A 25,952-nucleotide genomic window follows, 5' to 3' on the forward strand; every position below is an offset into this window, starting at 1 on the left:
ACCGTATCGAGCCCGTAACCGTAAAATGTATTGCGTTTCCAACCCATTATGTATTTAGTATCTACAGAAAATTGCATTGTCTTTGCAACTACCGGCCATGCGCGGTTTGAGCATGCGCGTGTTTTGAATAATAAAATGCGTGCAATACAGGGTTTTGGTATTTGTTAACTAGTGATGATCCTGGTATACTTGCCGTAAAAGTGTGTATAATTCCGGTTATGCAATGATTTAACCGACGCGGAATTGAACGGCTTCAATACCTGCGTACTGTTAAACCCGGTATTGCGCGCGTTTTATTATTCAAAACACGCGCATGCTCAAACCGCGCATGGCCGGTTGTTGCAAAGACAATGCAATTTTCTGTACAGAAAATTGCATTGTCTTTGCAACTACCGGCCATGCGCGGTTTGAGCATGCGCGTGTTTTGAATAATAAAATGCGTGCAATACAGGGTTTTGGTATTTGTTAACTAGTGATGATCCTGGTATACTTGCCGTAAAAGTGTGTATAATTCCGGTTATGCAATGATTTAACCGACGCGGAATTGAACGGCTTCAATACCTGCGTACTGTTAAACCCGGTATTGCGCGCGTTTTATTATTCAAAACACGCGCATGCTCAAACCACGCATGGCCGGTTGTTGCAAAGACAATGCAATTTTCTGTACCTAGAAGTCCCCCAAGCCCTCCTCACCTGCTCCTCTAGTCTGCACAAAAAGCATGGCTACTTCGGAGCAACTTCGCAGTTTACAGTTACCAGTAGTTACGAAGACAAGTAGGAAGGAGCTGATAGGAGCTGGTTCATATATGCTAACGTTTACGAAGTGATGGTACACGAGACAGTTTGTGCTGTTAAAGAGATGCACCCGATATTGATGAGCGAAACGATGAAGGGTGCCTTTCTCGCCGAGTGTGTTCAGTGTAGCAGAATACTCCACCCCAATGTGGTACAGTACACTACCCTAGTCCTGATGCCCAGTTACCATGGTTAGTGATGGAAATGATGTATATCAGTCTAACTGGCTTGATTGAGAAATATGAAAAAGAAGATTTTCCATTTCATTTCAAGTCGTCCATTCTCATGGACACCTGTCAGGGTATCCAGTTTCTTCACAGTCGAAATATCGTTCATCGAGATCTCTCTTCCAATAACATCCTTCTTACAAAACATCTTGTAGCAAAAGTGTCAGATCTCGGAGTAGCTAGAGCAATACTACCTGGTCTTCACAGACATACGATGGCTCCAGGAACTATGGCATTTATGCCTCCAGAAGCTTTAATAGATGAGCCAGTGTATGGTCTGCCAATTGATGTGTTCTCAGTGGGATGTGTGTGTGTACACTTGGTGAGTATGGAATGGCCTGTACCAAAAATCAGGTTACTGCAAGTAGGATTATCTTGTCGGAAATTGAAAGAAGGGAACGTTACTTGATAAAAATGAGACAGTGTCCATCACTAAAGTTATTGGCTGAACAGTGCTTACAAGATACACCAGAAGAGGGGCCAGTTATTGGAGAAGTGATCAAGAGGTTGAAGGATGTCAATTATGATGATCACCCACATGAAGGTGATAGTATCATTGAACTGTTCAAGTGTGTTGTCAACTCTGTTGATGAACAAATAATTCAGAAAGATCAACAGTTGAAGGAAAAAGACAATCAGTTGATTGTGAATGATCAACAGTTACATCAAAAGGATGAAATGCTTTATCAGAAAGATCAACAGCTTGGTCAAAAGGATCAATGCATGCGACAGAAAGATCAAGAAATTACTGATAAGAATCAACAACTAACTCAGAAGGATCAACAACTGCGTTTGAAAGACCAACAACTAAGTCAGAAGGATGAACAGCTTAGACAAAAAGATCAAGAAAAAGATCTGCAATTAAGCTACAAGGATCAACAACTGAAACAGAAAGATCGAGAGATTGCTAAGAAAGAACAACAGTTAAGTGGTAAAGATCAACAGCTACAGCAGAAAGATCAAGATATGATTAAAAAAGATCAGCAGCTAAGTCAGAAGGGTCATCATTTTAGGCAGAAAGATCAAGATATGGCTCAAAAAGATCAACAACTAAAACAGAAAGATCAAATGATAATTGAAAAGGACCAACAGCTAAATCACAAGGATCAAATGCTTAAACAGAAAGGTCAAGAGATTACTGACAAAGATCAACAACTAAGTCAGAAAAATGAACAATTAAAGCAGATTAGTCAAGGGATGACGGTGACCCATGACAATCCACAATTAAGACAGGTTGATCTACAACAAGTGCAACAATTAAAACAAACAGATGAAAAGAAAGCTCAAGAAAATCAAGGAATGGCTCACAAAGCTCAAACTGTAAGTTAACAGTAACTGTTTACAATATAGCCTTATAATTCAGGACTCTTAGCTATCATGAACCATGATAGTGGTTCAGATCAGCCAAAAAAAATTCAAAACTCTCTAATAGATCATACGCCAAAAAACAACCTTTTAGGCTTTCAAATATGCTTTTAAAACTTTCTGAAGTGTTGCTATGGATGAACAATAATTATTACAAGGAGAAGGAAAAAATGTGACTAGATCTGAGAAAACCCGACATAATGGCGTATTTTCAATTTTTATTATTATTGAATATTTATAATCTACTTAGTCAAGTGTATGCTCAGTTTTAGCTTTGTATACCAACAACTTTTGGAGTTATAGCCCTACAAAGTAACGACAACGGAAAAATTGATTTGTACAACAAGTATTGGGAAATAAATTACAGTCATTTGCAAAAATGGCTGTTACAGTCGTTTACAATAACGACTGTAACTTATAAACACAATGCAGTACAAAGTTGCAACTTGCACCATCATGTTTGCCATGAATAGGGGAGGCCATTCCTGGGTAAGTTTGTCCTTCTATTACCTTTCTTTACTATATACAGAGACAAAATCAGTGAAGAAAGATTGATTGTGTATGATCGCTTCAATGTGACATAAACAAATGCCCATAACTCACGTATCCTTTAGTCTACTGCACAGACGATATCCAGGTTTTTATCATTAGATCCTTTCTTAACAAACAAAAAAGCGCTTAAATTTTTTATGAATTTTTTTTCAATTTCACAAAAATTTTACCCATTGCAATCAATTGCTTATATTGCAGATCCGGTCACAAATTATTAGAGGTGTACCAATTATCAGATTGGCTAAAATATTGGCCACTGATTTTTGGGGGTGGTGGTAAGGGCATTCCATCTAGCCCGGGAAAAAATACCAATATCGGTACCAGTACAGAATGGCACGAGGACCAGTATTGCTATAATGCACACTTGGTTCCCTTAGTTGTATGATACAATTACAATATTTTGATGTACTGAAGGTATGCTACATCTACTATATTCTTTTTTAATATAGACTCCGTATGCTGCAGTGGATGTTCACAGCATTACTAAGTCAGGTAGTACCACCGGTATACCATCAGCTGGTACCACTGGTAAGTAATTATAAATCAAATGTGGGTAGAATACTTTTTTGCCGTCTCTAACTCTCTTCATGTCAATGATGCCATCACAAATTGTTTCCCTGAATCCCTCTATCACCAACCTTGAGTGAGTCACACGTGCACAGATGCATGTACACCATCAAGAGTGCATCAAATTCTATGGATGAGAGAGCATGCATACTAACATTATGGACAAAAGTCAAACACAGTGTCTTATGTTAGTTGCATATTTCATTGTATACATCACTCTTATGCGATACACAGAACTGATGGGCTGCTACTCTTATGGTACCACTCAAATGTAATGTCGTCTCGCAAGAGTGCAAGCAATTTAAAAATGACCTAATTGAAAGGCATGGCACTTGTTTCTCTTGCAAGTATTCATCCCGTTTTGTTTGGGATGAGGGGCAACGGTTATTATTATGCGCTATAAAGCCTTATTTATACTAAAAACGAGCTAATTAAAGGGTGTGGCACCCGTTTCACTCTAGCAACCTGAATTTCCAATTTTTAGGTGATAACATCTTAAGTAACTTCTCCAAATTTTGAAAGGATAGCATATATATATATGAAAGGATAGCATATATATATGTTATAAGATATGACATTGAAATTTGTGGTTTTCCCATACATATCTATGTAAGGAGGCTACAGTTGCCCCTTCTGGGCAATCACCTAAATGAGGTATTTCAACATATGGAGAAACCAAAATTCCAAAGAATACATATATCAATTTTACATAATTTGTAGGTGTGAATGGCAACAATAATCTCTCACAAGTTTTAAATGGATAGTGTATATAGATCTTAAGATATGACATTCTTTGAATCCCATGATTTGTGTGGTTACTGAGTAGGGGCAACTGGTGTCCCTCTCATAGACAATGTATGGAAAAATTACAATTTCAAAATGTCATATCTCATGACTTACGTGTGCTATCCTTTTAAAACTTGGAGAGGTTACTTAAGACAAATACACAGAAAAATTTAGAATTTTCAACTAGAGTAGGGACCATAACACATCGATAAAAAGTACTGAAACAAGCTGGAGTAGTGCACGATATTAAATCACAGTAAAACAATAAGAAGTGTTATATCCCTACTGTGCATTTCCATTATGGTATCTTGAGCTATAACACTTCTTATTGTTTTACTGTGATTTAATATCGTGCACTAATCCAGCTTGTTTCAGTACTTTGTATCGATGTGCTATGGTCCCTACTCTAGTTGAAAATTCCTAATTTTTCTGTGTACTTGTTTGTTAAGTTTTTTTGTAAATAATTATTATGACTGGTGAACCCACACATACCGCATCTGAAATGGCGCCGCGCGCACCAATTATCATCTGAGAAGTGAAGCATCCATTATGCTTCGTTGTCAGCTATGTTCACCCCGTTACGCAGCATTTTGAATCAAGAACTGTTCGAAAAGCACCTCTGCAATCCACGCATACCGAAAGAAATGGTGCCGCACGCCCCAATTGTATCAATTATCGTCTGAAAAGTGAAGTATCCATTACGCTTCGTTGTCGGCTATGTTCAACCCGTTACACAGCAGTACGAATCAAGAACTGTTTGAAAAGCACCCCTGCTATCAAAATAGCCACTATGAAAAATATGAATGATTTCCGTTACGAAGGGAAGCCATCACGTGCTATCGCCAAATCAACACTTTTCGCTGTCAGCAAATATGAATGGGAGACAAAGGAGGACACTGGTAAGTCCATGAAGAATACATTGTACGTACTGCAGTATGCCAAAAGGCACCTGTCGGGCCGAAGCGACGTCGAACAGTGAAAAAATCAAGCCCGTAGCTTTAGCCGTTATCAAGTTACGCTTGTCTGGAGGCATCAGTCAGTTACTTACTTACTCAGTCAATCAGTAGGAAATTCCATTAAATAAATTATTTTTAAAATTCCGTAGCAACTTGTTGAGAGCATTTCAGGTCGATCTGAAAGCTTGTTTGGGCTTAGTTTTACCTAACCAATACTGCCTCATCGTCGTCAGGGGAAATTGAGGCTGTTTTTTGGGTGATATTATTTTGTGGGCCACGCCTATTCCTTTGTGGTCCCTACTATACAGTTACTATCGTACTGTATGATAAAGGCAACAGTTAATTTTCTGAAATTTGTCTATTGCTCGCACTCTCACATGACGATGTTACATTTGAGCAGTACCATATGTGAAAGCAGTAGTGAAGCTGCTTCAGTAGGAAGGTCATCGAGTTGCAGATGGAAAATACTGGAATAGTCTACCAGAGTAACACTAGCAAATGTATAATGGTTGTCCTACTATACCTGTGCTGCCATTCTGAGTTCTGTCGTGTCATTATATCTACTTGCAATCAGACTTAGGGTCAAAATACAGTGCATAGAAATACAATTACCAGAAATTATACAAATATAATTGTAAATACTTTAGACAGGACAGTAAGATATAAGGAAGTTTGATTAGGGATCATAGAAATAAAAGGTAGGGAAACAAGGGAGGCCACCTACACCTGCAGATATGTTAGTGGACATTAAATCCATAGCTATATCCATGGAATTAAATGTTCACTAGTATATCTGCAGATGTAAGTGGCTTCCCTTGTTCCTTAAACTAGGCATGTGCGCCTGGTTTACTTATTTATTTTTTTTTTATTTAATAAGACTTTACAGCACAAGTGCTGAAGGTCTGTAGGACTCCTGGTCCTACTACTGAAATTGTTTTTATAAAAGTGTGTGTATATGTGTGTGTGCGTGTGTGCGTGTGTATGTGTGTGTGTGTGTCTAGTACTGTGTCTAGTACTGTACCTATGTTTGTTTGTCTGTACACACCCACGTGAGCAAAACGTTATAAATGGTAAAACGCAGCCAGGATGTAAGAATAGATGATATGCATACCGTAAACTTTCTAATAAATGGGTGACTCTTTCACATGTCACAACAGTGACTGAATGGTGCGAATCGCTTCATCGCATCTATAGTAGACCAGATATGGACGATTCCTCCACAGCAACAGATTCCTTTAACTCGAATGTAATGTGTGTTGCAATTGAGAAACCGCACCTGTAGCTTTAGTGGTGAATGTCTGAGCCACATTCGCTGCCCATACTTTTGTATGGGATTCATGATAATCAGTCACTGTTGAGATTTGGCACCGCGCAAGCCTAATTAATCATTTTTTCTTTCAAATAATTTAGTGCGCATATCATTTTTAAGAATTGAAGCTAAATTACTGTATTAAGGCAACTCTTCATATACTTCGTAAACTGTCTTCCCTTTTGGTTTTATAGACGTTTAACTTTAAAATAACATTAAAGACCTTTTAGGCTAGCGTATCCTTCAAGTTGAAAGGGGGGTGTTACCCGTAATACATGAACGAAAATGAAGGGCAGCCATCTCTAAGAAATTCATGTGAGAAAACACGATAGAAATACTATAAAACAGTTGAGAAGATACTTCTGTGCGTAATTTGCAGTTTAAAGTGGTTTGGTATAGTTATGCTTCCTTAGCATAATTACTAAATTACTAAATATTTCATGAATTACAAAATATACTAAATTACAGTATTATACAAATCTAATTATTAACAAGTACACAGAAAAATTTGGAATTTTCAACCAGAGTAGGGACCATAGCACATCGATAAAAAGTACTGAAACAATCTGGAGTAGTGCACGATATTAAATCACGGTAAAACAATAAGAAGTGTTATATCCCTACTGTGCATTTCCATTATGGTATCTTGAGCACAGTAGGGATATAACACTTCTTATTGATTTAACTACTCCAGCTTGTTTCAGTACTTTTTATCGATGTGCTATGGTCCCATGCTACTCTAGTTGAAAATTCCAAATTTTTCTGTGTACTTGTTTGTAAACTTTTTTTGTAAATAATTATTATGACTGGTGAACCCACGCATACCGCATCTGAAATGGCGCCGCATGCCCCAATTATCGTCTGAAAAGTGAAGTATCCATTACGCTTCGTTGTCAGCTATGTTCAACGCGTTACGCGGCATTTCGAATCAAGAGCTGTTCAAAAAGCACCTCTGCAATCCACACATACCAAAAGAAAGAAATGGTGCCGCGCACCTCAGTTATATCAATTATCATCTGAAACAGAGGAGGTTGGACACAATACAAGCGCTTCTGAAATTTATTACTGTTAATTGCATATTTCTAATACGTGACGAGGAGTAAGTGATAGAAGAAATATTTAGCAATATCCACACCACGTTACCTTGTGCTTCTTAAGATGAACAGCAAATTCTTATTGCAAGGCGGGTGTGTGAGTTTCTAATTCTCTTTTCGATTCTCTGTAAGGCCAAACTAGCAGCGTCCGCTCTTCTTTTTCAATACCCTGAGAGGCTTTGTTAGCATACACATTGCTTTCTTCGACAATCATTGTGTTTAAATACACGTACATAGGGCGTCCCTATAGTATTACACATGGATTCCACCCAGCAAACGCTTACACACGTGATCCCCATAGATTTCAAGAGCAATTTATGTGCCTGGAATAGTGGGGTGGAATGGGATTGACCGGCTGAATAGACTAAACTTGAAGTGCACTCTCGAATGGTATTTGTGAAAACTTTCGTGAATGCTTGGTTAAACTTTCAATACAAAATGTATGTGCTCACATGTGCGTGTCCAACCTCCTCTGCATCTGAAAAGTGAAGTATCCATTACACTTCTGTGTCGGCTATGTTCATCCTGTTACACAGCAGTATGAATCAAGAACTGTTCGAAAAGTACCTCTGCTATCAAAATAGCTACTATGAAATATACGGACGATTTCCATTACGAAGGGAAGCCATCACGTGCTACCGCCAAATCGACACTTTTTGCTGTCAACAAAGATGAATGGGACACAAAGGAGGACACTGGTAAGTCCATGAAGAATGCATTGTACGTACTGCGGTATGCCAAAAGGTACCTGTCAGGTCAAACCAACGTCGAACAGTGAAAAAATCAAGCCCATAGCCTTAGCCGTTATCGAGTTACGCTTGTCTGAAGGCATCAGTCAGTCAGTTATTCAGTCAGTCAGTAGAAAATTCCATTAAATAAATAATTTTTAAAATTCTGTAGCAACTTGTTGAAAGCGTTTCGGGTTGATCTGAAAGCTTGTTTGGGCTTAGTTTTACCTAACCAATAAATTTCCCCTGCCTCATCGTCATCAGGGGAAATTGAGGCTGTTTTTTGGGTGATATTATTTTGTGAGCCACGCCTACTCCTTTGTGGTCCCTACTATATGTAAAATTCTACATAGTTTGTGCTTCGTGATTTTGGGATTTTGTATATACCGTACAATAATCAATCTAGTTCAGTAAATATAGTCACTTACACTACCTTAAAAATGTCTGTACTCTGTAGTGGTTCACTTATCATATTTGATATTTACCAGCTCCATGTGTATTTTGAAAATTGCTCATTTATTCAGCATAGGACCATACAAATGTTACCACTCAGCATTTCACAATAACTGTACTGTCTAACACACTGCATAGCAGATGGTGAGTCAGTAGGCATCTGGTTTAAAGTTTCAGGCTGAAACTGTACATGTTGACTAGGTACTATGGATGAACCTTCTGTTAATAAAGGTGTATGGCTGTCTAGTGCAATGGAAGCATTGTTGGCTTGCCTCTTGCGTTTAGCACCACCAGTTGGTACACCTTTAGAATTAGAGGCAAAATTGTCAGCGTTTGCAGATTTTTGGAAATCAGGTAGTATTCTACATCGTTCATTCTTTCTCATTTCTTCAGTAAAAGCATTTGCTAGTGTTGGATTATTGACAATAACATGAATGTCATGAAGAGCAGCTATGCCATTTTTCTGGCTCCATGTGATAAATGCTTCAATCATGGAATAGCACACATAGGTGCAGGAAAATCATGCACCACTAATAACTGGGAAGACAACTGAGCGATAGTCCATGGCAAGGTTTAAACTCTCCATGCAGTCATTTTGTAAGAATGCTTCCTCATTCGTATTGCCACATTTCCATCTGGGACCCACTGCATGAATGAGAAGGAAGTTTGCCAACTTCTTTCATCATTACAGCATCCCCATCATAGAGCTTTCCTTCATTTTTGAACATGATTCTTTGAATGATCCTACCACCCTTCCTGACAATAGCAGCTGCTGCACCATTGGTATGGTCTAACATAACATTAGCAGCATTAACAATAACATCAACTGGATACTCTGTAATATCTCCTATTGCTAGAGTGATCAATTTTCCTTCTTCAGTAGTGGCTTTACACTTTTCATTACCACTAACAGTAGAAGTAGCTGTCTTGGAAGACTGTGAAACTTGTCCTTGAGTATCAACAGTTAGCTGAATACAGGATCTCTGTTGTGCCTCAATTCCATTGATCATAATCTGGCCACCTTCACTAAGAAGAAATCGTATTGTGCCAGGTCTTGTTATTTCCATTGGAGTAGTGCAAATGGAAGTAATCAGTTTATTCAGCTCCTCTAAAATCTTTTGGATTGCAACTGGGTCTCCTTCCATTGTGATGGTTGTCATCTTTGTTGGGCTCCTGAACACTAACCTCTGCCTTTGATAGTAGCTTAGTCCATTTGAGCATTAATTGCATGGTGCAAAACATATTTTCACTGCATGGCCACTTTTAATAGAAACCTTACTTTTCCATATCATTGTTGAAGGTGTGTCTGACAGGATACAAATCTACTGCCATAACAACAACATGGTATATGTTATCAGTGCCACCAAAATAGTTATCACTCAGTTGTTAGCAACTATTAGATCTAAAGTAGGACAAAAGGAACTTGAAGCCCCTGCTCAGTTCAAAAAGGTATGCAATGACCAAAGTTGGTTATCCCTTTGTGACAAAGTTTACAATGCACACTCAGTGCTTATTGGTGTATCCCCAACTGAAGACCAAGTCATCATTGTAGGGGATACTACCCAACTTGCTGCATGATAGTCGAGAAGTTCATTGCTGGTGAATGTGACCAAAATATGTCACTTGGTAGTTGCAATTGACCTATTGCTTTCAATCAATTTTGATGAAAAAGTGTTGATTTTGCATGTAGTTGGAAAGTCAGATAAAGTGGCTAATTGTATTGAGCAGGTTGAGGCTCTTAGAGGTACCAAGAGTAGATTATCTACTCTTGGAGGTACTGAACTTGTTGACACTGAAGATGTTACAATAGAAGAAGAAAAACTGGTATTCATCACAGAAATCCAGTCCAAACAATTAAGATTAACTTATCCAGATGTCACATTCAATAATAGCAGCAGTGACACTATTCTCCAGGTCAAAGGAACTAAACAGAACAGACAGCAGTTTATTGATCACCTACAAAACATTCAGTTCTCTTGTGAGCTACTTCCACTTTCACCATGGCAAATTGAATATCTATCCACTGATAGTGGAGGTAATGAAATGTTAATCTTTTTCTCATCAAAATTACACAGGCAGTCATCAAATGACTGGGTAGTATTTTCTTTCCAATTCGTGACCTTCTGAGATGGGTATAACAGCGATGCAACCTTTCAAGTGACAATGAAGCAGAAAGCGAGTTTTGACTGCAATGATGATAAATTTGATACAATGAAATCTGCTATTGACTTAGTAAGCTGCCTTTTAAATGGCTCATTAATGGCAACAAGAGTAGGCAGTGTGACTGACTGCGAAAGGTCAGGTGTTTGTAGCAGTAAGGATGTGACAAAAAGTCAGAACGGCTAATGGCAGCTTTTCCCCAAAAAAAACTTGTGCTGTTGTGTGAAAAGTTTGCAAGCCTATGAATAAAAATACATATAACTAATACAGCAGTACATTATAGCTTTGTATATCCATCGCATGCATAAATTAATTGCAGTATTTAAGTAAGTAGTTATAAAAGGATCAACTGTTTCACTGAATTTTCAAATGACAACTGATGGCTTCAGACAAGCATACGTACTCTATACAACCTTATAGTTTTGACATAGCTGCTGCCATTCAGGTGTGCTTTTCTGTGGACTAGTGCAAGAGTAAAACAATCCTTACTTTTCTTTTGGGTAAATGTATTGATTTACATTAATATCCCACATCAATAGTGCAAAAAAAATCGATATATAAAAATAATAAATCCCGAGGCTCTTGGCCTCAATGCTAATAAAGCACCCTCATGCTTTATTAGCATCTCAACTGTGCGCCTCGTGCATGAGGAAGGCAGTGGTTTAAATTATTTATGGAATTTTCTAATGGGTTGAAGTTCAATACATAAAATGCTCTAACATGGCAGCTTGACTGTACACATTAACAACACACAAGAAGCCTGTTAATTAGTGCAATAATCAAGTAATTTAGTGTGGAATAAGCTGCTGGTTACTGAGTCCTGATAATATGTAGGCTGCAGCTCACCTGTCCTGAGGATTGTTGAAAACAAACTGCTGGCACCTGTATTAACCCACATTAATTTTGTAGAGGCTCCTGTCTATTGTTTATAAACTGCTATAACTTATATCAAAATACTCACTATATAACAAGGAATTCAATATTGAGTTGTTGTTTATACGATGGCTACCACAAAGCCATTATCACACACGCACGCACACACACACTAAAGAAGCAAAACACACATCAATTATTAGTTAAATTAATTAGTTTAACAGATCTGACAGATCCCACAGTTCTGAGGAGCGAGCACTGAAAATTTTGTATGAGCAGGATATTGCAACTCTGGCAGCTTGATCAAACAATGGCATAATAGCTCTGGATGGCAACTTGCATGCATGAGATACGTTGGTCAGTGTCGCAGGTGTAAAGTTCCCTAAGTAATCTATCTCAATTGTATAATAAGCTGGGCATACAGGCCAGTAGTTACATCAGTGTTCATAGAATGAAATACTTACACAGCAAAGCAGTCCAACTGATCAATACGTCATGGTTGGTCTGAAGACATTTTTGGGCTTTCCTGTGCCTAAGCATTACCGCCGAGTTGTTATGAAGGGAAATTGAGGCTGGTTTTAGGGTGATATTTTTGAGCCCAGTTCTGCATGATCCTTACTATAAAGTACTACTATACTGTGTGATAATAATAAAAATATGAACAAACAGGCAAATTTCAGTTTTGTCTGAATTATACATACTGTTTCCTTTTCACTTGATACTTACTAGTGGACCTATACTCATTGCAAAGAACCACTAGAGGGTTGTTTTGAGTTGAAGGATGCTTTTCAAGGTGGCTTTTAGGTGTGTGTTCTATTAGGATTTGTGCAACAACAAAAAAGGGCGATCCCTATTATGAACCCACTATCATGGTTTGTGATAATTTAGTTTATATTCATGCTATTAATTCAGCTAGATAATTAGATTTGTAAATACTGTAATTTAGCGTATTTCATAATTCATTGATTATTTTGTAATTTGGTAATTACGCTGCTATGCACTGCTAAGGAAGTGTAACTCTAACATACCACTTTACACAACAGAAGTATAATCTCAGCTTTGTCTATCATGTTTTGTCACATGAATTGTTTAGGGAAAGCCTCAAGACTGCCCTTCATTTGCATAGGTATGGGTCAGGCCCCCTTTTTCTTCAAAGGAATTCATTATTTCTGGTATCCTACAAAGCCTATTACACTATTTTTCGGTTGTATAGACCTTATCCACATTGACATCATAATTGACTAAATGGCCATGTTAGTGTGGGGACTTCATCATGTTTTCATTCATAGTAACCATAATGAACTTTGTTTGCAGCTTTCACAACATGGGACTATTGTATAATGAAGGTAAGAGGCTAGTTAGCATGATGTGGCAATGCGAAATAATTGCACCAAGCAAAACCAGACCTAAGTTTTGATATGGATACAAAAATGTGCGCATTTGTCTGTAAGTAAGTATGTATGTCTCGCCTTGCCCCTTGCTGCTATATATAAACGTTTTCATAGTGAAACACTGTCTCTCCCAATACAACCCTGTAAAAAGTTCCACACTATCACCACCATTTTTATGTTGTGACGTCAATGCGGATAAGGTCTATTACGCCCATATAGCCCATTGTGAAAGGCACTCATAACATCTCCAGGAACTTGCTTTACCTGTTTTTCAAGCTGGCACGAATAAATAAACTACCTCAAAGCAAAAGTTTACCTACCAGGAAGATTTAAACTGGTTCTATGCAGCCTCTACTTCACATATGCAGGCTGCTTTTGATACAAAACTGTTTGCTCATGTGGACGAATTGACACATACACACACACACACACACACACACACACACACACACACACACACACACACACACACACACACACACACACACACACACACACACACTTTTTCCAAAACAATTACAGTAACCAGCTGCACACCCCACAACCGGACTTCGGCCAGCTGCAGGGCATGCACCTAATTAAAAAACTAAGTAAACTAGTGTAGTTAAAAAATTATTAGAATACCCAGAGAGCCTAGCAATTAAAGTAATGGAACTATGAATGATGGTATTTCTGTGGGAAAAAATCCCTACTTTGTCATTCAACAAAATAGTTGTTATGACACCGATGTAGGGATTTTCCCATAGAGTAATATCATTATTCATGTCTCTTGTTCCACTACTTTTATTGCTTGGATCCCTACTTTTTTTCTCTTTTTTTGAAAAAATATGCTATATCAAAGGGTGGAAACCTGTACTATTATTCAACATCAGTAATGTTATTAATATTGGCATAATACTTTTAGTAACAAACTTTGAAGGATGTATTTGTCATACCCCTAGTGCATTTTATCATACTGGTATTTGTTAACTTGTACCAAGAATACCACATGAGCCAGAGACGTAAGAAAAGCTTATATTGAGAGGGGCAAAGAAGAGAATGGTAATTGGTAACTTGTTGATCCAATTTGCATAGTGTGCAGTATGCTCTGTTTGGGGATGTCTGCCCCTCACAGATATTTTGGTGCAATTTTGACTGAGTTTTAAATCAGATTTTTTTTTAAAATTTGAGTACATGACTGCTCTATTTATACAGAGACAGCAAAGTATCTTAATAAGAAAATTAAAATGAGACTGTTGCTATGCCTATGGCATGAGCCATTTACATCTGTTATCAGCCCACTCAATTTTGAATGATACTAATCAAATGCACTGTAATTATGTATCCCGAGAAGGTTAGAAACGTGCACATGAACTCAATGGTTTTGTATTGAAAAGTGTAGTGGACTTCCTTGAGTGTTAAAGTGTCTCTCGATTGATAAAATACAACAAGTACTTGGTAATGGCATATCAACCCCCATTAAGTCCCACTGAATAAGTTAGTTTTCTAAACTTTGGCTACATATATACCACTTTAGCATGGGCATTCAATGGCACTGCTTGGGGTTTTACCCGTGTAACATCATGGGAACACGATTTGCTAATGGCTTTGATGCCCAACCGGTTCAAAGATACAATATGCTTTGACTCATTATATTGAGCGACATGGAGCGTTTAATTGGGTTTGGGTTTACAAGTTAGGCTAGTAGTTGCTAAATTTTGACTAGACAGTAACTGACGAATGATGAATAAAATAAATGCTTGGGCAATGTGTAGATGTGTATTTCTACCTACCGTGTGTCAACCATTGAGCAGACCATGGAACAACACAAAGAGGACAACTAGATATAAATAGGTGAGCAACTTATAGTCATAACTTGATATATTAACTTGCTTGCTGTCTCAATGGCAAAGTTAGTAGGCTTAATTTAGTACAAAATGTTAACACTAAAAACTGGATCCCACAATCACAATTTTTCTGGTGCTGTGTGTAAAGCATGATGACGTATGCACAATGTTCCAATGGCTATTTTCCCACGATATTAAAACCACTATCGATTATCAGGTACTGATGTATAAAACAAACAGGGTGAGTGCTCTGTAGTTCTTTCACCTATCAGGTGAGTGTGCCTATGTAATAGTTGTATCATGTACCCAATTGATTTGTCCATAGATAATAGACACCCCATACTGGATTGGAAACTTCTAAGTGCCACCCAATCTATCCGCGCTTTGCGCCCCTTATACTGTACACAGTACCGGGAGTATATTTTATAAGAACATGTTTTGCTTACTGGTGAGTAGTAAACCTACCGCTATGGAATATAAGGTTTGGCCTATTCATAGTGGGTGTACTGATGTGTATTAGCTAGAAGTTTGACAAGTGCAAAAGGTTGATACTTGACTAAACTGGAGCGAATATACCATGAAACACATACCAGTACACGTAGCATTAGTTAGTAATAAGCATCAGCCTTAAACCAAACTTGTTCACCCTGCCATTTTCACAAACATGTTCAAATACTTTTTATACGGAAAGTGCCTATACCAGTAGTAGGCCAATCGCCACCCAAGAAACAATCTACTAAACTTACTAGTTAAAGCAACCGAGCTGTATCCAGGCAGTAAAACAGAATCTTCGAATGAAAAAGAGTGTTTGAAAACTTCAAGCGCGAAACGCGGATAGAACAGTAGTTTTGTATGGGCACTATACGTGTGCTTCCAATCCAGGTAGGGGTGTCTATTATCTATGATTTGCCTGATATGTACACCCAAGCTCGAGGGCCGTCAGGCCCGAGAGCGTGGGTGCCGTGATACAACTGATATGTACCATGCCAATGCAGGCTAAGAGCCTGATCACCCAAACCAATATGATACTGACCACTGAATTCATTATATAGACCAACTTGTGAAATTTGATTATGCATAGAACAGCAACAACTAACGTTGTGACTATGTTTGTTAACATAAACAGGCAAATCCCGGAAACACTCAATTTAGCAATTTTACAAGTGTTTCAAAGTTGCTACATTACTTAAACACTGTTTACACAGTTTCTAAACATCCAGAGGGGTAAGCTTCACTGTAGAGTGGTTACCTCGTGATATACAAAAAGTGGGCGTGGTACGTAATCAAACACGTGGACAAGCGCTTGTAAGTTACCCATGACACTACTTCTCACCTTAAACTTACATTTGTCAACTCATGGGGTGGTAAGGGAGTCGAATCGCCTCCGTCTGAGTGCTGTAGGATGGAAAATCGGCTTCATGGTTTTCATCACGTGAGCAATAATAAACTTCCGCAATCGAATGCTGCCAGGATTCTTATAAAAACAAACCAACGTTACTTCACCAGATATTAAGGCCATGGTTGAACTTAAATAAACCATGGCCAGCCATGGTTTAACTTAAATTTATGAGATATGTACCCTGAAATTAGCCTTTGAAGTTAGGTGGCTTCATGGTACATATCACTTATACAACATCATATACAAACACTTAGCCCTGTGGCCCTCGTGCTTCGGGTGTATATATCAGCATAATCCCTGGTATACGTAACTATTAAATTAATCATGAGAGATCTCGCAACAAGCCACGGATGCAGTAAGTGTCTTTGTTGAAGACAGAGGGAGGAGTCCTGCTTGAGAAAATTGTATGGATAATAAAATGACTCAACAAGTCATCCTACACAGTGTACTTCACAAAAACTGTAGTGGCATGCACACTAGTTGGGGATCACATGAGACTAGAAAGATGAAGAAAACCTTCAGACAATGAGCTTTATCCAAAATTACATCACAAACATAAAAATGGCCGCTGTAGTGTGGGGACGTTCATAAAATTTGTATGGGCGTCTATGGGAAGAAAATTTTTGAATGGCAATATCTCAGCCAAGAAGGAAGATATCGAACTCTAACTAGCAGGTATGGTTATAAGACGTTACAATAAGTACGTAAAAGCAATTTTCGGTTAATTTCCAAAACAATGCTAGATTTCTATTCTTTCAGCTAGCTTATAACCATATCTGCTGGTTAGAGCTTGATATCTTCCTTCTTGGCTGAGATATTGCCATTCAAAAATTTCATAAAAATTTTACAAACGTCCCCACACTACAGTGGCCATTTTTATGTCTGTGACGTACTTTCGGATAAAGTCCATGATAGCAACATTTGGTCGCCACAATGAGGGTTAGAAATGAATATCATGCATGGCCACCATTCAGTGTTGCTGCCCTCCTTCAATGATATACCCCATTTTACAATCTCAACAATGCAATTATCAGAAATGCAATTGACATGAAAAAAATTTGTACTGCGTATTATGTTTCCAACCTCCTCTGTTATATATCATAAAACCAACAGATGATGATTTTTATATGTATATTGTGTGTCTTCATGCCATAGAGGAATGTCCCATATGTCAAGGTAACATCACAGACCTAGTGATCACAAAATGTCGACACAATTATTGTAGAGGATGTCTGGAGAAGTCTCTACAGATCAGTCCCTATTGTCCAGTGTGCAAAGTGCTATTACGACAGGTAACTGGGGATCAGCCAGATGGAGGGAGAATGACACATCTGATCTTAAAAAATCAACATCTTCCAGGATATGAGAATTTTGGCACAATAAAAATAACATATTTCATTCCTAATGGTATCCAAGGGCCTTCCCATCCCCACCCTGGTCAACAGTTTGCCAGTGATACCCGTCATGCTTATCTCCCAGACTCACCAGAGGGTAGAGAAGTGTGCAGGCTACTGAAGAAAGCATTTGATGCTAAAATGATATTCACTGTTGGAACATCAGCTACTACTGGCAAGACCAACAAGATAATATGGAATTACATCCACCACAAAACCAGCATGCATGGAGGATCTAACGGGTAAGAATTACATATGTGTGCACCTTATATTACACTTTGTGAATCCCTATAGTTATGGCTATCCAGACCCAACATACCTGAAGAAAGTAAAAGAAGAACTACACCAAATAGGAATTTGGTAATTTTCTGAGGAATTTTCACTGATGGTGTACTAGTATTAGGTGTTACTGTAATATATAACTGATGTAATATGTACTGACTTCTACTGAGCACTTTAATCACATCACCTTACTTGGACAATGAAGTACACCTGGGACTTAGACATGTTCACTATAATGAGGTTGTCTTAGTAAAGAAATCACGATGTACACCTTAGCTATGTTTTGGAACCTACTTGACGTAATCACTATAGATGGTCTTATTAAAGAGGTCACTGAGTGTAGTGTATCACTTATTTTATTATTGGGTTAAACTAAGTATGACCTCGTTAATGTGAGGTCACCACAGCACTATATTAGGAATAACCAGTAAGATCTAGTAAGCTTGTGGATGGATTGTAGTACTTAGATCTGGTATAGACAATTTCATCCACAGTATCCTCTCTTAGGCTCACCGATTTCTTCTTTTTCCAGCAGTTTATAATTGTGTACAATAAAAGTGTACCAATATGAACATGACTTTTTGACATAGCTAACTGATTGTGTGTGTGTGTGTGCGTGCGTGCGTGCGTGCGTGCGTGCGTGCGTGCGTGCGTGCGTGCGTGCGTGCATGGTGTAGTAATCAAAAGGTTCCAGGTTCAGTGCCCAGTTATGCCAATTTGGTGATATTGTTTCCTTGACCTACAAACTTTACTCACATTGCTCTAGTCTACCCAGCTGCATATTGGGGACCTGATGGCCTGGTGTCATCTGGGGAAGCAGCCCATCCAGCTGTAACCGGTGAAGCAAATGCTCAACTGTCCTTTTCTCATTTAGCAGTGTTGGAGTTGTTGTGGAACTTCAGGTTCCGCAATCTTTCTCTATGAGACCTTGGCAGTCCTCCTGTGGGTTACTAGCCCTGCCCCAAGAGGTTTGCCTGCACAAGGCTCAAGTGCCTGAGTGGTGCACAGGCATCCCTTTGCTGGGCAGCAATAGTTGTGTTTCACATGGCTGCCATTAGCTTTGCTTTTTTATCTGTAGGTAACTAGTTCTACCTGTAAAATGCAGTAAAATTGTCTGAAATATGACCTAAAAATTTCAAAATATTTTTGGGGCATGCTAGCATCTTTGCCTGTTGTATATTTCAATTCCACTGTATAACTTTCCAAAGTTGGCTCCCCCACCCAAATTAATATCCAGACTGAAAACACTACTGTATGTCATTAAATTGCCCATGCAGACTTCACTGAGACTACATACAAAATAAATAGAATTTTTAAATGGGGAAATATGAGTTGCTGAAAAAAGCAACAGAACAAGAAGGGATAGCATGGGTTTCGATGTAAACTACAAATCTCTATTTGACCCTACTCTTCCTTGTTGATCTTCTTTTGAGCTAAGTCAATTCAGGGATTTGCAATTTACATTACCACTCCAACAATCCCTCCTTGTTTTGTTGCTTTTTATAATTCTTATTTCTACCATTTAAGTTTTTAATTATTAAATTCATTGCTATTGTGCCATATTCACATCGTAATATTTACTAGTTTGTAGTACTGCAACTATTATTATTATCAGTATTTTGTGCATGGCTCAATCTAATCAGATATTTCAAAAGACTAAAGATCTGGATGGGTAGCTCAATGAACAGCTCTATCTGAGACAAGCAGCATAGCTACAAAATACCATACATCATGATAGACACTGAAGATTTATTTATATGGTGCATAGATGGTTAAATCAAACAGTTTAGGTAGGGATTTCCCCCCCCCCCCCTTAAAAAATGACGTCTTTAAAATCATTCTATAGAACAATCTTACATGAGCCTTTATGGAATATTATTAGTCCATCTAACATCAAATAATTTATAACAAGAAAACACTAATAGGCAGCTGAATGGAATTTTAAAAAATCGCTATAAAAAACTTGGACTTTAGTCTGCCTGCCTGACTGCCTTGCCTGCATGACTACAGTCGCAAGTCTAGAGGCCAAACGAAGAAATATTTTACGCTCAATAACAAACTCATCAGTGGGATGTGCCATTTGGAGTTCTTACAAGTTTATGCCCTCTGCACCTTGTCTTTCCTTTTATCTTCAATCAGGCTCTTCTTGTTGTTGCATTGAAACCATATTGAGGCATTAATTTTTCCTATCAACACTTTCCTTGAGCAGATGTTTAGACACTGCAAACTTATTTAAGTGCTCATACACTTGGTCACAAGAACTTCATTTTTAAATTAATAAAGTCATAATGATTGTGGAGGAAAGGAGGATGCTTGCATGTAAAGTAACAATTAAAATGAAAAATTAAACATAATGTACATTTAGATTACAATGTCTTACAACTGAAATTTTGTATTTTGTACAAATAAAAATTAATTTGTTGTTTTGTCATCACCACCCGTGTAGTTTTTCAAAGTTTTACCAATCTTTTTATTATATATTTCATCATGTGACTTCTGGAATTGTGTGTAAATTATTATTTTCCAGTAGTTGCTGCTTGGTATGTAGTTCAGTTATGCATAAGTGTAGCAAAGGAGGGCAGACCAAAGCCCATATTGATTTCACTTCAAGCTTTCCCTTCTAATAAAGATCAATATACTCCAATAAAGCAGTCATGTAGATACTCTACTACAACAGTCAGGCATGCCAGCTTGAGTTGTGCAGTAGTAGAGCATGCATTCTGCAGTTAAACTGTAATATCAAGAGTTATATACAGTAGGTTGCAAAATAAAGTTTACGTTTCGTAATTGTAATTACAGTGTGATTACTTACTAAGTAATTACCATGTTTGTACTGTAATTACATTTTGACCGAAATCTGTAATTATTCAAAAAAGTAGTTTTTCACCAGCCATATATACAATATACTCATAGTTACCAATAGAGCATAATTCGTAATTACGCTTTGTAATTACGCTACTACAGCGTAATTAAAATTACGAAACGTTAACTTTTTTCTGCAGTCTACTGTATCTCCACTATTATTAACTCTTGGTAATATGCACGAGCAAACATATTTAGTAACATCAGAGAGTGTGGCTTGTTCTAAGATCAACAATGAAACCTCACTGAGAAGCCATTACATTTATATATACCATGGTTAGCAGTTAGCTGGCAGCATGTAGTGATAGCTGTATCATTTTAGGAATATAAGGTCAGTGTCCCAGACCCTAATGTGAGATATGGGATACTTTTATGACTTGAGTTATTATTATAGGCACTATGCTATAAAGGTGCTCTGAAAAAATGGTGTCAGTAACATCAGAAGTGAATTAAGGGAAATGCATATAGTGCATGCAATTACTTCTGTCTCTGCATTTTAATTGCTGTCAATACACTATTTCCATTACTGTATTAAAAGATGCAGTGTATATTCACATAAATTAGAAGTTATTTATATCTGAAATTAAAATCATCTTGTAATACCATCAGCTATGCTATAATTACCAGTATTCACATGTCAGGAATTAAGCAATATACAAAGAGACTTAGCTAGCCAGAACCAAAATTATAAATTAAATATTCCAAATAATAGGGACATTTATATTTTTAATTTATGCATGGTAGTTTTAGAGTTACAGCACTGCATGTTAATTATGGTGGAATTTCAAATAGTTGTTCAGTATATATAACTAATGGACTGGTCATAGTTGTGGGGGCTGTGCTACTGCCAAAATTTCAATTTTTACTCTCCACCTTTTCAAACACATTTTATTTAACAACTTTAAACAGGCTGTAGGACTAGGTGTCCTACAGACCTCCAGCACTTGTGCTGTAAAGTCTTATTAAATAAACTAATGTCCATTTGGTTCCACACAAGGGGTACTTTGAGATAATAAGTCACTCTCTAGAGTTCCTATGGATATATACACTTGAAATTGACAAGGAGAAAGCATCCTGACTACCTGGCAGACTCCTGTAAGCATTTGAACGTTAATTGGATGGCTGCAGGTTCAAGGCTGCCCAGGTCCAGTCATGGATTTTTCTCCTTTCTCCACCTTTTCAAACACACTTTATTTAACAACTTTAAACAGGCTGTAGAACCAGGTGTCCTACGGACCTTCAGCACTTTTGCTGTAAAGTCTTAATAAAAATAAATATAATGTAATTAAGAGTGAATGAATGTGCTATCATTTGTATTATGTGTTGAGTAAATATCTGTATGTGTAAAAGTATAGTGGGTCAAACAACCAACACATTACAACCCTGACCACAAACATTTGTCTACACATAGGTCTGCATATATACCTAATGATACGAGTGCAAGTCCTTGGAGTATAATACCTCTTATGCTATATATATATATATATACATACTAGCATTGGTACCTGCCCTACGTACAGGACGATCTCCACATTAAACATTGTAATGCTAGGAGGAGGGACCAAGCATTAAACACCAGCACTGCTCACGTAGCTATTTAGTGTGCATGGTGATGTCACTTTTTTAAAGAGCATGAGGTTTCCTTATACCATCCTGAAATTAATGATGCAAAACACCAAAGTTTATATTGTTTGTGGTTTTGACAGGAATGCAGTTCAATCATTCGGTGTGTCTTCCCTATCAGTGACTTCAACGTGCTGTAAAGAACAAACAAAAGCATTGGTACCTGCTTTACAATTTAGATGCAGGGCAACTAATGCAACAATAATTAATGTATTGGGAAGCAAGCATAAATATTAGTGTCCTATATTTGCTGTGTAGCATGCATGTCGACAGTGCTTTAAAGTACATGATCCTTATGCAGTACATATAGTGAAATAATGAGCATGCAGGGCTAATTAGTTAAACTGCATGTGAGCTAAGGCAATTGTATATACAGTGTACCGACATTACAGGTGGTGTACACATGGTACAGTTTCAGTTTCTACATGATGTTTACCTTACTGACCGTCAACAGAGAGAAATGAACTTGGGCATAATTTAAAGCCACTGCAATTTGCAATTATAGTTACTGCATGGCAAACAAAGGATCAGAACTTGTCCTATGCTATGCACTTTCAGTTATGATGTTGTAGTGACACATATATACAAAAACCCAGTTTTAAAACACCTACAGTGTAATTGACCATCAAGGTAATGTATGATCCTTTAGAGTGAAAGGATGTAAGCAGGATTATAGTGAAACAGTTATAACAGGTCAGCTGCAGTTCCTCAGTGTAAACTACGGTATCTGCATGGTTCCAGTATTATCATTTTTCAGATGCACAGTAGTATCTGTCCAATCATGCAAGTTGCTTATTTACTACAGCAGTTTTGAGGTAAATCTGAACTAACAGTTTTCCAAGTCAGTGCACACCTATGTGTTTAAAACACAGATGTAGATATTCTGGATACTGCAGCTGTAAGTATGAAAGAAGCTTTTACCTACTCTAATACAACACACAGATGGACAAATATGTTGGCAATTCGCCTGCTCTATCCCAAAAGTGCTATAAGAGTTCCTATGATGTAAGGCAGCTATGTGCCAGTGCTGCATAAGAGTTTGTAGATGGACACTTGCATGGAACAGATAGAACAAAAAGATGCATAAAAAAGTCCCAAAAGTGAAAAAAAGTTATGACCTAGGTGAGGATTGAACCCTTGGAGTTAAGGGAGGTGCACATGCAAATCACCACAGTTGTTTATCTGTGGTTTTGACAGGAATGTAGCTCAACTTTTCAGTGATCCTTCCCTACACCAGTAACATCATCCAGTGAAATATCTGGTACCTCCAACCTTCTCCTATAAATTTCCATAAAACCACATAATACTAGATTTAGTAAAATAAGTTTCATTTTACTTCCTAACATCCATTTACTAAACAGATGTAATTCGGAACTCATTAGAGCAGCAACATGCAGCAGTAGGGAGTATCATCAGCATATGTGACCGGATTTGCGAAAAGGTACCTTTTTCACACACAAAATCTGACCCATTTTTTGAACTTTATAGCTTCATAACTTTTTAATCATTTCATGTAATCATCTGAAAGTTTCCATGCATGTAGCTAAAGTATCTGGCTGCGTTTTGATGCAAAGAGCAACTTAATCAGTATAAGAAGTAAACAGTTATGACATTTTGTTTGCTGGTATGTAAGATGTGTGGAAAAGGTACCTTTTTGCAAATCCGGTCACATATTGTACTAAACTCTTTGAAAGGTAGTGGACCAAGGGCACTACCCTGGGGAATACCACCCAACATTTACTTCCATAAATCTGAATTAATTCCTTATACCTTATGAATTCTCTTACTTAAGTATAACTTTCGAACCACTTTAACACACTGGTAATAACACCATATAAGGTATAGTGATTTAAAGAGTCATACACCTTCCACAGATCCAAAAATGCCACACAAATTTACCACCATCTAAAGAGTTCACAATGTTATAACAGCTAGCAATAGTGTATTATTAGTGGACTAGGGCTTCCCTCAGCAAAATGCACCTTATATTTTATTCATTAAAGATTTTGCTGTAGTTACAGTATGCACATACTTATACATTGCAAAAGATATTGACAGGAACCTGCAAGTTGATGCTGCTATATTAGACTTTTCTAAAGCGTTCGACAGAGTAGCTCATTCTAGACTTCTCTACAAATTAAATTACTATGGTATAAGAGGAACTGTCTTACAGTGGCTAGAGTCCTTCCTTCATGGTCGTACCCAACAGGTTGTAGTAGAAGGCTCTAGATCTTCTACATGTCAAGTTACATCTGGTGTTCCACAAGGTTCCGTACTGGTCCTGTGTTGTTCCTAATTTACATTAACGATATTGTAACAAACATCAAGAGTGAAATTAGATTATTTGCTGACGACATTCTACTCTTTAAAACTATAGCTACGCCCAACGATCACAGAATACTGCAAAATGACTTAGATTCCTTAACACAATGGGCTAGCAACTGGCTGATGGAATTTAACATTCCCAAATGCAATATTTTACAATTTACAACCCACCACAGTAAAAGCACTTTTACATATAAAATGTCTAATATTCCATTGAATATTGTATCAGAGCACACCTATCTTGGTATCCGCCTCCATCATACACTATCATGGGAACCTCATGTTAACTATATTTGTGGAAAGGCAAACCGTCTTCTTGGATTTCTGAAAAGGAATTTATATAATGCCCCAATACAAATCAAAGAACACTTATACAAACAATTATTGTTACCTTCTATTGAATACTGCTCAGCCATCTGGGATCCTTATCACCAAACAACAGTTAGCAAATTAGAAATGATCCAACACCGAGCTGCAAGATTTGTTCTTAATAAACCATGGCACAGATCCAGTCAACAACACAGTATTACAGATATGCTTAATTACCTTCAATGGCCAAGTTTAAAAAGTAGGAGAAGGAATGCTAGACTTATATTATTATTCAAGATTGTAAGAAACTTACTGGTGCTACCAAACCATTGTTTACCCCAACCAACCCCTGTATCATATACTCGTGCCAATAATCCCCTCAAATTTGCACAGCTGCAATCCAGAATTGAATTATATAAGTATTCTTTTCTGCCAAGAACAATTATTGATTGGAATAATTTGAAAATTGACAACATTAACACAATTAACCTTGACACTTTTAAGAACATTATAGATAAGCTAAACAATTTGTGATTTGTAATGCACATTAGCGTGTTGCCCCTGGTGGGCTTTGCTAATTAATAATAATAAATAATAAATACAATTACAAAAAGAAAAAAATGATTATATACTGCAGTTGGTACAGCCTACCAGCACCTGAATTAATTATAGCTAT

The 25,952-nt window shown here is 37.5% G+C and overlaps 1 protein-coding gene across 1 annotated transcript; it reads left to right on the top strand.

Annotated features, from left to right (window-relative positions):
- Nucleotides 1–1,645: 1,645 nt before the first annotated feature.
- LOC136237010 (protein deltex-like) lies at nt 1,646–18,357 on the top strand. Its single transcript, XM_066027259.1, has 4 exons — nt 1,646–2,342; nt 3,389–3,467; nt 17,637–18,117; nt 18,170–18,357. The coding sequence occupies exons 1-4, from the start codon at nt 1,701–1,703 to the stop codon at nt 18,237–18,239; spliced, it is 1,272 nt and encodes a 423-aa protein (XP_065883331.1). The 5' UTR covers nt 1,646–1,700; the 3' UTR covers nt 18,240–18,357.
- The last annotated feature ends 7,595 nt before the right edge of the window (nt 18,358–25,952 follow it).

Source organism: Dysidea avara, chromosome 10 (assembly GCF_963678975.1).
Source record: "Dysidea avara chromosome 10, odDysAvar1.4, whole genome shotgun sequence".
Lineage (NCBI taxonomy): Eukaryota > Metazoa > Porifera > Demospongiae > Dictyoceratida > Dysideidae > Dysidea > Dysidea avara.